This window comes from Pteronotus mesoamericanus, unplaced genomic scaffold, assembly GCF_021234165.1.
Source record: "Pteronotus mesoamericanus isolate MK-2021 breed Mesoamerican mustached bat unplaced genomic scaffold, CSHL_Meso_final contig_41, whole genome shotgun sequence".
Lineage (NCBI taxonomy): Eukaryota > Metazoa > Chordata > Mammalia > Chiroptera > Mormoopidae > Pteronotus > Pteronotus mesoamericanus.
In genome coordinates, this window is record NW_026555152.1 from 206,787 (window position 1) to 220,972 (window position 14,186).

Below are 14,186 nucleotides of genomic sequence, written 5' to 3' on the forward strand. Positions count from 1 at the left end.
GGTTCTGGAAAATGAAAGAGTAAATGCTACCTAGGACCTAGAATAGTATCTCCTCTGGGAGCATGTCTGATCTAAGTCTGTCCTGCTGCTCTGTCCACATGAACTCATTCATCTTCACAATGAAGGTTAATGGTGGGTGATGAAACTGAGGTTAAAGAGAGGTGAAGGCATTTGCTTAAGCTCATACAACTAGTAAGTGATACCATAAGGGTGAGCCTGACTCCAGCATTCACATTCCTCCCATAAATGTGTAACACTTCCAAAAAGTTACTGTTCCTCCTGCTCTGCCTGAGGAAAAACCAAAATTAGGAATAGTCTGATTCACTGTGCCTGTGTCGGTGCGCAAATGAGAACATTTTTGGTCTCCAAACATCTAACACACAATATCTTTAACCAAAAGAATAAAATACTTAATCAAAAAGTAATTCTAGTACTAGGCACTAAATTCCACAAAGAGAGGTCATACCTTTTGAGTTGTAGGCTTTCCTTCATGAGAAACCCAATCTGCCCTGTTTTGGGAAAGTTTGCATGTCCTCAAAACAACAGCAGGTTCTTTACAAGTTATGCTAGGAAAACACCAACCATGTTGCATATTATTTATTTTTTATACCTGAGAATCTTGGTATAATGCATAACATACATCTGCTGTTACGGTGTTATGTTAATTTTCCATGCAAACCTCCCCCCAAAACCTGACAGGATGTTAAAACAGAAAGGAACAAGGGATGCCATGTCTGGCATCTCAACAGCCAGTTGAGTGGCAGAGCTGGGGGTGGGATTCAGATTCCCCAAACAGTTTGGGGTTCTCCCCATCTTACCATGGACAAGGTGAGATCTGGGTTTATTTGTTATTGTACCAAGCAAGAAGCTAGATCTTCCAGGGAACTTTAGAACCAGAGAGAGAGGCAGGTGCTATTTAAGGGACATAAATTCAGTTTTGTCTTCTTAACTTCTACATGAACACATCCTGTAATTTGGTGGCATTGTATGATGCAATGACAATATTCTAACACAGGTACTGCAGAAAGGAAATATGCTAACTGAGACACTTGGAAAGATGCCCATACAGGATCATTAGAAACTATTTCTTTGCTTTTAAAACCAAATTGTTTTTGCAACTGCCTCCTCTCTGCTCTCTCCAAAACTCATCTAAATACAGGGAAATGTGTTGTTTAGGCTCACAAGAAAATGTTTGAAAATAGTTATCAGACTTGGTGAGGATATGACAAGAGATTAATAAATTACATATCTAAAATGTATTTTAATTCTAACATATTTTAACACTTATTTGCTACTGTTATTGCTCTCAATCACAGGGTATTTATAGTAGTTAAGAAAGTTCTTAAGACTAAATGTAATATTAAAACCAAAACAGGGGGCACACATTTGCATTATTATTGCACATAAATTCCATAGGGATTGATCTAATACAGTGATGAAAAAAAATCCAAACCCAATGTGCCCACTGGGGTCCAGTCACACCTCTTAGCTCAAGTATCAACCTGTTTATCTATTCGCATTCAGTCGGAAGCTGTACAGTTAAGATTTCCATGAAAAAATTTCTGTTCATTTTTTTTTCTACATTTACTGAGCCCCTATTAGCAAGGGTGCCAGCTGATGGGGAGTCAAATTAAGGCACCATTACCTGACCAGGGGACAGGAGAAGGAAGAAAGATAAAGGAGGCTTCACTCACAGCAGTGATAATCACTAGGGGTTTGCATGTAATTGGGAGGACAGTCCAGGGACAAGAGGAGAGATGACCTCTCTAAGTAGAGGAGAAAGTATTGCTCAGGACTATAAAATTGAACATGAATAGTATAGTCAAAGAAAAAGTTACTAAACAGCCAAACTTAGATATGCATTATTAACCATTATTTAAAAACAAACTTTAGAACAATCTAAATAAGAAATTGCTTTGCACTCTCGCTGGTGTGGCTCAGTGGGTTGAGTGATGTCCTGCAAACAAAAAGGTCGCTGGTTCAGGCACATTCCTGGGTTGTGGGCCAGGTCCCCAGTTGGGGGCGTGTGAGGGGCAACCGACTGATGTTTCTTTCTCACATTGGATGTATATATCCCTTTCTTTGTCTCCCCCTTCTCTAAAAATAAATTTTAAAAAATCTTAAAAAAATAAAGAAATTAGTTTGCTCTTGAATCCTTAACAATGAAATTGATCTCAAATGGTAGCCTTCTGGTAGTTTGTTTTAAAATTTCGATCTGCTTTAATGTTAGAGTGTTTCTGGAATTTTTATCTTTTAGTAGCTAATTGTTTTTTGTCTTAAACCTGACAGCCTTTCCAGTCCCTGGTTAATCTCAGATACAACTTTAGTGTATCCACTTACACTTCTAATAGGTTTCACTAAGGATAAATTGAGTAACACTCAGTGAGAAACCATGCTCTTAGCACTACTGATCTAAAATTCTCCAAAAATAGGTCATAAGGAGGGCCTTGAGGCTGAAAGACAGAGTTTACTTTTAACTAAATGACAACATCTTGACCTTGAAATTATTTAAGACAGATGATCCCAGCTTTTTCATTTTCACTTGTTATATACCTGCATTTCCTTAGGCAATTCCTTATTTTCCTGCCTTTTCCTCCTTCCATGGCTCTTCCTGAAGGTTGATGGAGGGCCCATCCCTCAGTACAACCAAGTTACTGTCTGTCTCTGATACATTTAACAGAACTCAACATCTGAAAAAGGTCAGAAGAGTTCTAACGTATCTGTCCAGTTATCCATTATTTACGTCCACTCAGTGTTGGAACTGCACAGCCCTTCTTCATTTTTTTCTTTGTATTATCAGTGGCAGTTCTGTTTTATGCATTTTTTAAAGGTAAAGTTCAGAAAAATGCTTTTCTGAAAAACTGCAAGAAAAGCATTTTCATTATAGGAAAATAACTTGAAAGAAGAAAACCAAAGACACCCATATTCTCATTACAATGAAATAATGAGTAAACTACAATGAAATGCTAGTATATAATCTTCACTATTTTCTAGGCATTAAAAAGGGAGCAGTATTCTACATATATTTTTAAACTAGTTTTCACCTTAATTATATGATAACCCTGTTTCCATGTCAGTGTCAACATCTGCTTCAAACACAGCACACAGGGCCAGTTAACCCCGATGATGCTTGAAGGCCTCTGAATTTCTTCCTAACATGGCACTTTTTCTCTTTGGCTGCCTCCCACCCCTGTCAACATTTGATGAAATTTGGAGAGTAAACATTCAGAGCAAGACAGAGAATAACAAACAAGAATTTGCAGTACCAGAGATAGGCAGGTATAAAAATAAACTTTTAAGCACCAACCAGAAGTTGAGTTTCTGCCATCTCTGCAGTTGAACCGTTGTTTTTAAGTGTGTTTGAGGCTAACAGTAGAATCTGAAGGCATCTGCAGGAGAGGCACCTTCGCAGAGCTGTGTGTGTCTGAGACCTTCCAGTGCCAGGGTGAAGGGACTGAAATCCAGCCTTCCCCCTGCTGGCCACATCCAGTACTGCAGCCCTCTGGGGGGAGGGACAGGGTTCCAATTTGCACAAGGACACTGTGTGGAGTAGATGGGCTGTGGTTCATATGGGAGACAGGATATAACCTTTCATCTGTTCAGAAGCAGCTAAATGAACTAAGCAAATGTTCACAGCTATGGCTGGCATGGTTCAAGAATTCATAAGGGGGATAAAATACAAAGAAAGGAAAGACACATAATGAAGAAAAAAGATGCAGGAGAGGTCTTAGCAGAGATGGAGGAGAAGCTTCCATGTAATGGCCCTGATATCATGGTGGCCTGGGATTCATGGCACCAATAAAGGCCAGAATGTCAGAGTGAGTGGGATGTCACAGCAGCCCAAGTCATTTGAGGTGTTTTCACAATGCCAGTATGAGAAGGTTGAGTGGATCAGGTTCAACAGAAGAAAGGATGACATCAGAGGACATAGAGAGATGTTTGGAGGAGAAAATATTATAAACTCAGAACTAAATAGAAATCCCTTCTTCAATGAGAAGCTTGCTGGCTCCCTGGAGAGCCCTAGAGAGCGTGTTCTGACTTGAGGTGAGCACCGTACCTTAAACAAGGAGGAGAACACATGAAATGTGTACACAGCACAGGAGCCATCAGAATCACACATGAGCTGGTTGATGTGGCTGCGCCAGGCTTCCTCGGCATCGTCACAGGCTGCAGGCTGAAACGCAGCCAAGATGGCTGAGAAGAAGGGTGAGGGAGGGGGAGAGACTCTCCTGTCACTTTCTTCAAAGCTGGAAGAAATGACAATGACTGTGTCAAGAAGTGATGTCCTTCTTCCCTTACAGGATGGTCTCAGTGCTACTCCTGAGTCAGCCTCATGAGGGGCCCACTCTGCCCACTCCTCTGTTTGGGGTTTGCTTTGGGAACTTGGCTTTCAGTCAAAGGTCTGTGAGATTCTTTTTGATGTTAGAAAATAGAATTTTCACTTCTAGATTTTCTGTGATTCTTCCAATTCTGATTCCTTTTATAGATTTGGTATGTCTTTTAGCCTTCAGCAACTTTCTCTCATGTGACTAGCTGGCCACTCCCCAGACATAGTAATGTTCCTTCCTGGGCTCTGGCCCTTTCAGTCATTGGTATTTTTTATTGTGAAAAATGAGAACAAAAAATTTGAATTTTTAAACTTTTCCTTACTGAATGCATATGCATAAATGCCCAGAAGAAAAGTGGAGGGAGGAAAGGAAAGAGAAATGCAGAGAGAAACAAAAAAAGGAGTGATTATGAACAAAGTTAAAAGGCAAATCTTCCTCTAGGCAGTACCATAAGCAATTTGTTGAGTGGATACTGGCCACTGTTACAGGGGAACTTTGCTACTTAGCTCTTGTTTTTAATGTTCAGAGAAGTGATTTTAGGGTTCTGTCTTTCTTCTCCTGAAGTAAATATGTAACATTAATATTTGTGATTTATTCTAGATCCTACATTAGTGTTTACATCTCTATTTCTATTTAAATTTTTTCCTATTTGTATTCTCTGGCTATATACTACATCTTACTTGTCTCAGAAATATTAGCCACAAGGCTGGAAGCCACCAGTTTGAAAAAAAGTAGGTATTCAACTTATAAAGAGCCTCTTGTTCTGGTCTTTTAACTCAAAATGGAAAGAGCTTCTCATTTCCAAGGCCTTGCCAATCTTGCTTATTTTAAAAACTCACAAGGCTTGGACCATGTCCCCAGGCCCCTCTTTAGCTTTATATGTTATTCTGTGGCTTTATGAGTTCCTACATGAGCACCTTTTTGGTTCCATGTAGTCCCTACACTGGGGACAGATGATTCCGACCTGCTAGGATCCCTCTAGGTTATGTGTCAGTTTGGACTCCTTTGTGAGAGGTCCCAGCAGTGTGTGACATTCAACTTCAGTCAGAGGGATTGCACTCCCACGGGCCATGCACATTGGTACCACACATTTCTACCAAGGGATTCTCTACCTTGCAAGAGTGAACTGGTCCAGAACTTGGGTGCCTTTTTCTTCTGCCTCAGTCATATCCAGACTAAAGCTATCGCTGCATTCGAAAGTTGCTGGGAGTTCATTGATGGAACTAGAAAGATCATCTTCATGCACAGTGGTGTCTTCCTCTTCCTGGACAGCTTCAGTCTGGAAGAATGAAAAGAAAAGAATCCCTCACCTCATATATAAGAATATATGGGAAAATCTGTTCAACCAAAGGAAAAGAGGCTGAAATCCTGTCAATGACAGAAGTTGGGGGCCTTTGTTTCCTAGCTACAGTGTCATCAATTTTTATAAGCAGACTGAAGGAATCATTTGAAGTTTTGCTCTTTCTTCACTTTTCAGTTTTTTCCACAATAGTTCCCAAAGAGGCTCTCAGGAGGTTTCCATATTTGACTCATGATTATGGAATACAAATGCCAAACTTGGAAAGACCACAGCGTCCCATACTTGATAAGGAAACGATGCCCCATGTGGGAAAGGCCTTGCCTAATGTCTCATCAGGGCTGGAGCTGGGGTTAGTAACACCAGCACTGGATTCAGAACATTTCTCCATTGAACAGCCTCAGCCTGTCCAGAGCTGACTCTCGAATATAGAACCCTTTACCTATGGAAACTAGAATTTAGAACCCTCAGTGACAGTACAATAATTGCTTAAGAAATGTGCCCTGTGTGTGTGAGTGCTCCATAGTGGTCAATGAACTACCATACTGACAGGTTTTTCCACACTGAAAATCCTCTAAGGTCCATTGATGTATATGCTGCCTTCTTGGGAATATCCCTTGAAGATAACAGATACAAGGGGTTACTTTCCTGTTACTGTAAAATGTAGAATGAGCAGTGCAATTAAAAGGCTGCAGGGCAGGCAGAACCAGGATCAGGGAGGGGCAAGAAGGAGTCATAACAAGTCAAATGAAAACAGAAGCTGGGCTGGGGGACCAGCTGGAGACTGATTGTTCTTTACAAGAGGAAGGAAGATGAATGGGTTACAGACCAGGAGAGAGGAGGAAGAAATTACACGTACATATTTCATGTCATTTTCTTAAAACAATCACAAAATCAGGGCAAAATAGATCTGTGTATGAATTAGAGGATTATCACGGTTGACCTCTTATCACCCATTTAATATTCTAAATTGAGGATTAATAAGGAAATTAACAGGTGTGTTTACAGATTTGTTAGGGAGTTAGCATATCTCATGTCTTTAAAAGAATTACTCATACATACTGGGTGTTGGAAGCTTATCCACATCTGTTTCTTCCTGCTTTTTAAAACTGCGCGAGACTGGCCATAGTGATTGGTCTGGGTTATTAGCATATATCAACTATTAAGAGATGGCTGAGTTCTTACAAAAATACCTTTTACTTTCTTTTTGTAACATCACAGGTATATCAAACATTGCAGAGACCCAGATTATGTTGAGACAGATATAGCTTTTAAGAAATAAAACTCAACCTTTTCTTGATAGAATTAGATGATGTCTGTGTGAGTCCACAAAAATATTATTACTTAGTCAATGCTTTCTATAAGCAATCTATATAACTTAGCATTCAAAATAGAAAAATTGAGAAAATGCCCATTCCAAGACTGAGAAACGTTAAGTTCTTTCTATGAAATTTAATTTCTTAATTTTATGATGCTGGTGTTTTAATCACAAGTAAATTTCTTTTCTGGCTGAGAAAGGGCTCTACTAACTCTAAGAATCCTTGACCAGGGTCCCTTTGCAATGGGACAATCTTAGAAATAATTTTGCTTTAAGCTTCAATATTTTTAGGTGATGCTTTTGATTGGTTTCCCTTGGTTTAAAGTATGTAAGATTTTTCTAGATTTCAGGTCTGTTTTTAGTGCACTACAAAAGAACCCAAAATATTACTTTTTTCCATTTTACATATTTTCCATTAGAAGTATCAAAAATAATGTACTTCTATAATTTTTTCTATTTTATTTTTTCTTTCAAACTTACATTATCATAATCAATATTGAGATAAAGACAGCTTTATCATAACAGGAATAGGTGGTTTTGGTATGTCTAATATAAGAAAACAAAATTTTAATTTGTTGTGCACCCATATGAACACTGTGGGAGTGAACAGTTTTACAGAGAAGATATTTTCTGGAAATTTTGATAAAATAAACTTTAAATCAAATACACATTGTTAGCTTTTTCTTTAAGCTGAATTTTTAAATAAGAAAATTGTATCCATTACTTACATTTCTCCTCAGAGAGCCTGGCTAGGACTGTTTTGTACAAATCTGTTTTGTATATAATATTGTGACTGGTACTGAAAATTCTGACAGTATGCCAAAAGGCAAGGACTGAATCAATGTACAAATTGTATAACTGGTTCCTACAGAGGAAAAAATTTCCTCCAATACATGCATGCACCCACACTTCAATAGCACATTGTTTTATGAAAGTCATGACAAAAAACAGCAGTTTGCCAGTCACAGTGGTCTCAGGCATACACCAATTTTTCTGTCAATTAATCAGCTGTGTTCATGCTGTATGGAAAATGCAGACTACTTCATTTTAAAAAGATCTCATATAAAATCTCTTTAAACCAACAAGAGGGTGGTGGCTCAAGTTATGAGGGTAAAACAACCTCAAAACATAGGCTTAGGTGTACAAACTCAATTATTTCAAAAAAGTAAGAAAGAAAAAGATAAAAATAGTCCCTCTAATCACAAACTCTAAGAATTCTCAGAAAATTGGAAGGACTTTTCTTTAAGAAAACTATAATCATAATTGCCAAAATCTCTTCACCTTGGAACCCTCAGAAATCTGAAGATTATTCATATCGGGCACAGAAGAGTCAAAGCTAGTCATTCTAGTGCTATAGGAGTGAGGGTCAGCGGGGGCCATGTCACAGGCAGAAGTGAGCGATTCCACAGGATTGGCCTCCTCAGAAGGGGAGAGATTCATGATCTGTTGACAAAGCAAAGGACATAAAAGACAGTGTGACATTTTGGTAAAAACTCTAATTCTTCTTCCCATAAGAGTACAGGCCATTGTACGAGCTAGTGGTTAGTTGATTTGTCTTGTTTACTGTACATAGTTCACTGTTATTAGGACTTAAACATGGGAGCTGACAACCTGGAATGATGATGGCATAGCACCTAACACAAAAATGCTCACGCTTTCCGGTAACCATATCAAAATGTTCATCTGTCATACTTCCTAAAACTTAGATGTCTGAGGAATTTTTAAAAAAGATTCTGGCATAATGAAAGTTATCTTGGGAAAATCTAGGTCCTGACAGATTTGATGGCATCCAGAGACCGCTAATAATATAACAAATACCTCAGCATTTGCTTCTATTTTCAGCCTACAGAGGAGAGGTCAGTGGGACTTAGTTTGATACCATGTGATAGTTCAGAGTATAGTTTAGCAGCTCTGGAAGCTTCTTCAGCTCAACTGGAAACTGTGCTACTGCTTTAGTTTGAAAAACAAATCTCCCAGTTTCTGCAGTGGGAGAGCTTCTACTTACGAGGTTTGAGTGCTCCAGGATCTGGCTGGTTGTAAGGTCCTCCTCCTCAGACGATTCATCCGAGTCCTCATGGTTCATCTTACTTAGACTGGGAGAACTTCCAGAAAGCTGTCTCTCCTCCAGAAGCTGCATGTCACACTTGTCCAGACTGTCCAGAGAACGCCTGCGTACTCCCCAGTTGAAGTTGTCCATACTCTCACCCTGAAATCACACCATCAGCTGTTTTTTTTAATGTCCAAATCTATTCAAACCTTCACACAATGAATTAGTCATGGCTTAGAAGTAAATATTTGCATTATGAACTCTTAAGCCCTCATGTCCTTTGGCACCAAACCTTTTGTGACAGGATGGGAAAAGTAGTAAAAGCATACTGTTTTCATTTACATGCACAATAAATCATCGGTGGACATGGTCATACTTTTATATAATGTGGTGGGTAATATGTTTTTTAAAAGTTGATATGGGTAAACTCTATAAATGATCTGTGTTTCCAAAAATCTGTAAGAAAGAGACCATTGAGAGTAAAACATCTTCAAAAGATGTGTGCCCCCAACCATTGTTTAGTGTTCTTGGAAGGAGCAAAAGTAGGAGCTATGCTTCTAGCACATTCCACATCCTCTGGGTATTAAGGAGAAGAGCATTAGGCAAACATTCCGTCATTTTTGCAGAGAAAATGCAGAGTTAAAAATATGGAAGAGCAGGTGAGAAAGCTGGCCAGTCATGCACTACGCAGAGTCCCCAGCAGCAGGGCTCAGCTTTTGCTTTTGGATTGTTTAAATAATTGTCCCAACACAGAAAATAGTTATTTTCTTGGACTTGAAATGGCTGACTTGGTACCAAGCATTATTGCTCACCTGTATGTTTTCTAAAAATTTTCAATTACAGTTTACATTCAATATTACTTTATATTAGTTTCATTTGTACAGCACAGTGGTAAGACAATCATGTACTTTAAAAAGTGGTTCCCCAATATTTCTGGTACCCACCTGGCACCACATGGTTATTACAATATTATTGACTGTTTTCCTTATGCTGTACTTTATATCCCTATGACTATTTTGTAACTGCCAATTTGAACTTCTTAACCCCTTCATCTTTTTCATCCAGGCCCCCAGCACCCCAGCACCCCAGCACCCCTCCCATCTGGCAAGCCTCAGTTTTTTTCTCAGTATTTATGAGTCTGTTTCTGTTTTGTTCATTTATTTTCTTTAGATTCCACATATAACTGAAATCATATAGTATTTGTCTCTCTGTGTCTAACATATCACTCAGCATAATACTCACTAGGTCCATCTATGTTGTTGTAAATGGTAAGATTTCATTTATTTTTATGACTAATATTCCATTGTGCATATGTTAACACATCTTCTTCATCCATTTGTCTATTGATAGGTACTTAGGTTGCTTTTACATCTTGGCTATTATAAATTGTGATGCAATAAACAAAGTGGTGCATGTATCTTTTCAAATCAGTGTTTTGGATTTCTTTGTATGTATACCCAGAAGTGAAATTGCTGGGTCATAAGATAGTTCTGTTTTTAATTTTGTGAGAAAACCCCATATTGTTTTCCATAGTGTATGTACCAATTTGCTATCCCAACAACAGTGCACAAAGGTACCCTTTTGTCTACATTCTCATCAACACTTGCTGTTTGTTGATTCATTGAGGAGAGTCATTCTGACAGGTGCAAAGCGATACCTCATTGTGGTTTCAATATGCATTTCTCTGATCATTAGTTACAGAGCATCTTTTCATATGCCTATTGGCCATATGTATGTCCTTTTAAGAGCATTGTCTATTCAGTTTGTTTCCTATTTTTAATTGGATTTTTTTGATGTTAAATTGTATGAGTTGCTTATAAATTTTGGATATGAACCCCTCATTGGATCTTTCTCTCACAAATATGCTCTCCCATTCAGTAAGTTTTCTTTGCCATGCAAAAAATTTTAGTTTGATGTTGTCCCATTTGTTTATTTTGTCCTTTGGCTTCCCTTGTCCGAGGAGACATATAGAAAAAATATTACTAAGAGAAATGTCAATGTTTGCTTCTATGGGTTGTATAGTTGAGTTTTATATTTAAGTCTTTAATCCATTTCAAGTTTAATCTTGTATGGTGTAAGAATGTAGTCTAGTTTCATTTTTATGCATGTATATGTTCAAATTTCCCAACATTATTTGAACACACTGTCTGTACCCCATTGTATATTCTTGCTTCCTTTGCTCTATATTAATTGACCATATATGTATAGGTTTATTTGTCTGTGGAAAGTGTCATTGGTATTTTGAAAGGGATTGCATTGAATCTATAGATTGTTTTGTGTAGTACGGACAGTTTAATGATGTTAGTTCTTCCTATCCATGAGTACCACATATGCTTCCATTTATTTGCATCTTCTTCAATTTTTTCCTACAACGTCTTATAGTCTTCTGAGTGTTTTACCTCCTTGATTAAATGTTTTTCTAGCTATTTTATTCTTTTTGATGTAATTGTAAATGAAATAGTTTTCTTAATTTCTCCTGATAATTCATTATTGGTGTATAAAAATGCAACCAATTTCTGAATATTAATTTTGTATCCTGCCACTTTACTGAATTCACTTATCAGTTCCAGTAATTTTTTTGGTGGAATCTTTAGGATTCTCTCTCTTTATAGCATCAGGTCATTTGCAAATAATGACAGTTTTACTTCCTCCTTTCCAATCTGCATGTCTTTTATTTCTTTTTCTTGTCTGATTGCTGTGGCTTGGACTTCCACTACTATGTTGAATAAAAGTGGTGAAACTGGCCATCATTGTCTTGTGTCTGATCTTACGGAAAGCATTTATAGCTTGTTCCTGTTTAGTATGTTAGCTGTGGGTTTGTTAAATGGCCTTTATTATGTTGAGGTATGTTCCCTCTATTTCCATATGCAGAGAGTTTTTATGATAAATCAGTCCTGGATTTTGTCAAATGCTTTTACTACATCTATTGAAATGATATGATTTTCATACTTCATTTGGTTTATGTGGTGTATAATCTTAATTGATTTGCAGATATTGAACTGTCCTTGCATCCCAGGAATAATCCCACTTGATGATGGTGCATGATCTTTTTGATTGATACATCTGAATTGCTAATATTTTGTTGAGGATTTTTGCAAGCACATTGATCAGAGACACTTCCCTATAATTTTTAAGATGTTTTTGTCTGAATAGAGAATCCTAAAAGAAGCAAGGGAGAAAGAGGTAGTAACATATAAAGGAGCCCCAATATGGCTAGCAGCTGAGTTCTCAACAGAAACACTGCAGGCCAGAAGGGAATGGCAAGAAATATTCCAAGTCATGAAAAGCAAAGGTCTGCAACCAAGACTGCTCTACCCAGCAAAGCTCTCAATTAAAATGAAAGGTGAAATAAGGAGTCTCCCAGACAAAAGAAGGTTAAAAGAATACATCTCCACGAAACCAGCACTGCAAAATATGCTAAAGGGACTGCTTTAAGATGAAGAAAAACTTTCTATGAACACCCAGTTCCTTTCAGAGTTGCCAATACTTGATATTACCAATATTTTTAATACTCATTAATCCGACTGTGACAATGATGTTATTTTAATTGTTCCTTTACTATTTGTTGAAACGAAACCTGTTTTAGTATATTTCTTGCCTATTTCTATTATTTTTTAAAAAAGCTTTAAATGAATTTTTGGTATTCTTTATCGATTTATTGATTAAAGGTTTGTAGATTTTTTTCCCTAAAAAAACCTATTAAACATGATTTAGATGTGTTGCAAATACTTTTCTATTCTATTCCTTGTCCTTTAACTTTTTTTATATGTATATTACTATATAGTCTTAAATGTTTAATATAGTCATATTGTCAATATTTACTTTATAGCTTCTGGGTTTAATTATTTTACTTCAGGTCATGAAAAATATTAGTTCTATTTTCTTCTAAAACTCCTTAGATTCTACATATTGATTTTTAACTCACTTGAATATTTCTTGTATAATGTGTGAAATAGGGCTCTATATTTGTTTTATTTCAAGTAATAGCGGTTCATGCACCTTATTTGTTGAATAAGCCTTATTTTATCCATTGATTTGAAATATCAACTTAATCATATACTATATTGTTAGATATATACGTTTGTCTCTAGAATGCTCATTTTATTTCATTGATTTACTTGATTATTTCTGTGCTGGTGTCATGTTGGTTTATGCTGAGACTTTATAATGGATTTAAATTTTTTAATATTTTATAATTAACTTTGACATTTAATAAAATCAATCTGCATTTAAGAAAGAAAGAAAGGAAGAAAGAAAGGAAGAAAGAAAGGAAGAAAGAAAGAGAGAGAGATGGAACTCATACCTTTTGCGACAACATGGATGGAAATGGAGAATATTAAGCTAAGTGAAATAAGCCAGTTGATGAAATACAAATACCATATAATCTGACCTGTAAGTGGACTCTATTCAACAAAATAAACTAATGAACAAAATAAACCACAGGCATGGAAACATGGAGCAGACTTAAAGTGACCAGAGAGGATGAGGAAAGAGGACATGGTGGAAAGAAGGGGAAAGGACTAGACAAAGAATATGTATGAATGACCCATGGATATTGGCAACAGAGTGGGAATTGACTGTGGGAGTGGGGGGTGGGGGTGGGATGGGTTGAGGGGGTAAAGGGGTAAAAATTGAGACAACTTTAAGAGAATAAACATGGTATATAAATTAAAAAAATGTTTTTGTCTGGTTTTGAAATCAGCGTAACGGTGGCCTTGTAAAATGAACTTGGGAGGCTTCTCTTAATTTTTTTTTTAATAGTTTGAAAAGTGTAGGTGTTCATTGCTCTTTGAATTTTTGGTAAAATTCACCCGTGAAACCTTCTAGTCTGGGATTTTTGTTTTTTGGGAGTTTTTTTTTTTATTACTTATTCAATTTCTTTGGGAGTAATCAGTCTGTTCATATTTTTTTTCTTGATTCATTGTTGGAAGATTGTATGCTTCTAGGAACTTATCCACTTTTTTCCAGATTGTTCAATTTGTTTGTGTATAATTGTTCTTAGTATTTTCTTATAATCCTTTGTATTTCTGTGGCGTCAGTTGTCACTTCTCTTCCATTTCTGCTTTAATTTATTCATGTCTCTCTTTTTCTTGATAATTCAGGTTAAACATTTATCAGTCTTGTTTATTTTTCCAAACAACTAGCTTTTATTTTCATTGATTTTTCTATTGTTTCCTCAGATCCTATTTCATTTCC

General features: G+C 36.9%; 1 protein-coding gene across 8 annotated transcripts in view; it reads right to left on the reverse strand.

Annotated features, from left to right (window-relative positions):
* The window catches only part of FRY (FRY microtubule binding protein), a 557,210-nt gene that overhangs the window by 74,677 nt on the left and 468,347 nt on the right, over window positions 1–14,186 (reverse strand). For all 8 annotated transcript variants that reach the window (XM_054577105.1, XM_054577099.1, XM_054577100.1 and 5 more), the window contains 4 exons: window positions 8,949–9,149; window positions 8,225–8,386; window positions 5,441–5,607; window positions 4,058–4,247 (listed from right to left, as the gene is read on the reverse strand). In XM_054577105.1, the coding sequence (XP_054433080.1) occupies window positions 4,058–4,247; window positions 5,441–5,607; window positions 8,225–8,386; window positions 8,949–9,149 (720 nt within the window). The remainder of the gene's footprint in view (window positions 1–4,057; window positions 4,248–5,440; window positions 5,608–8,224; window positions 8,387–8,948; window positions 9,150–14,186) is intronic.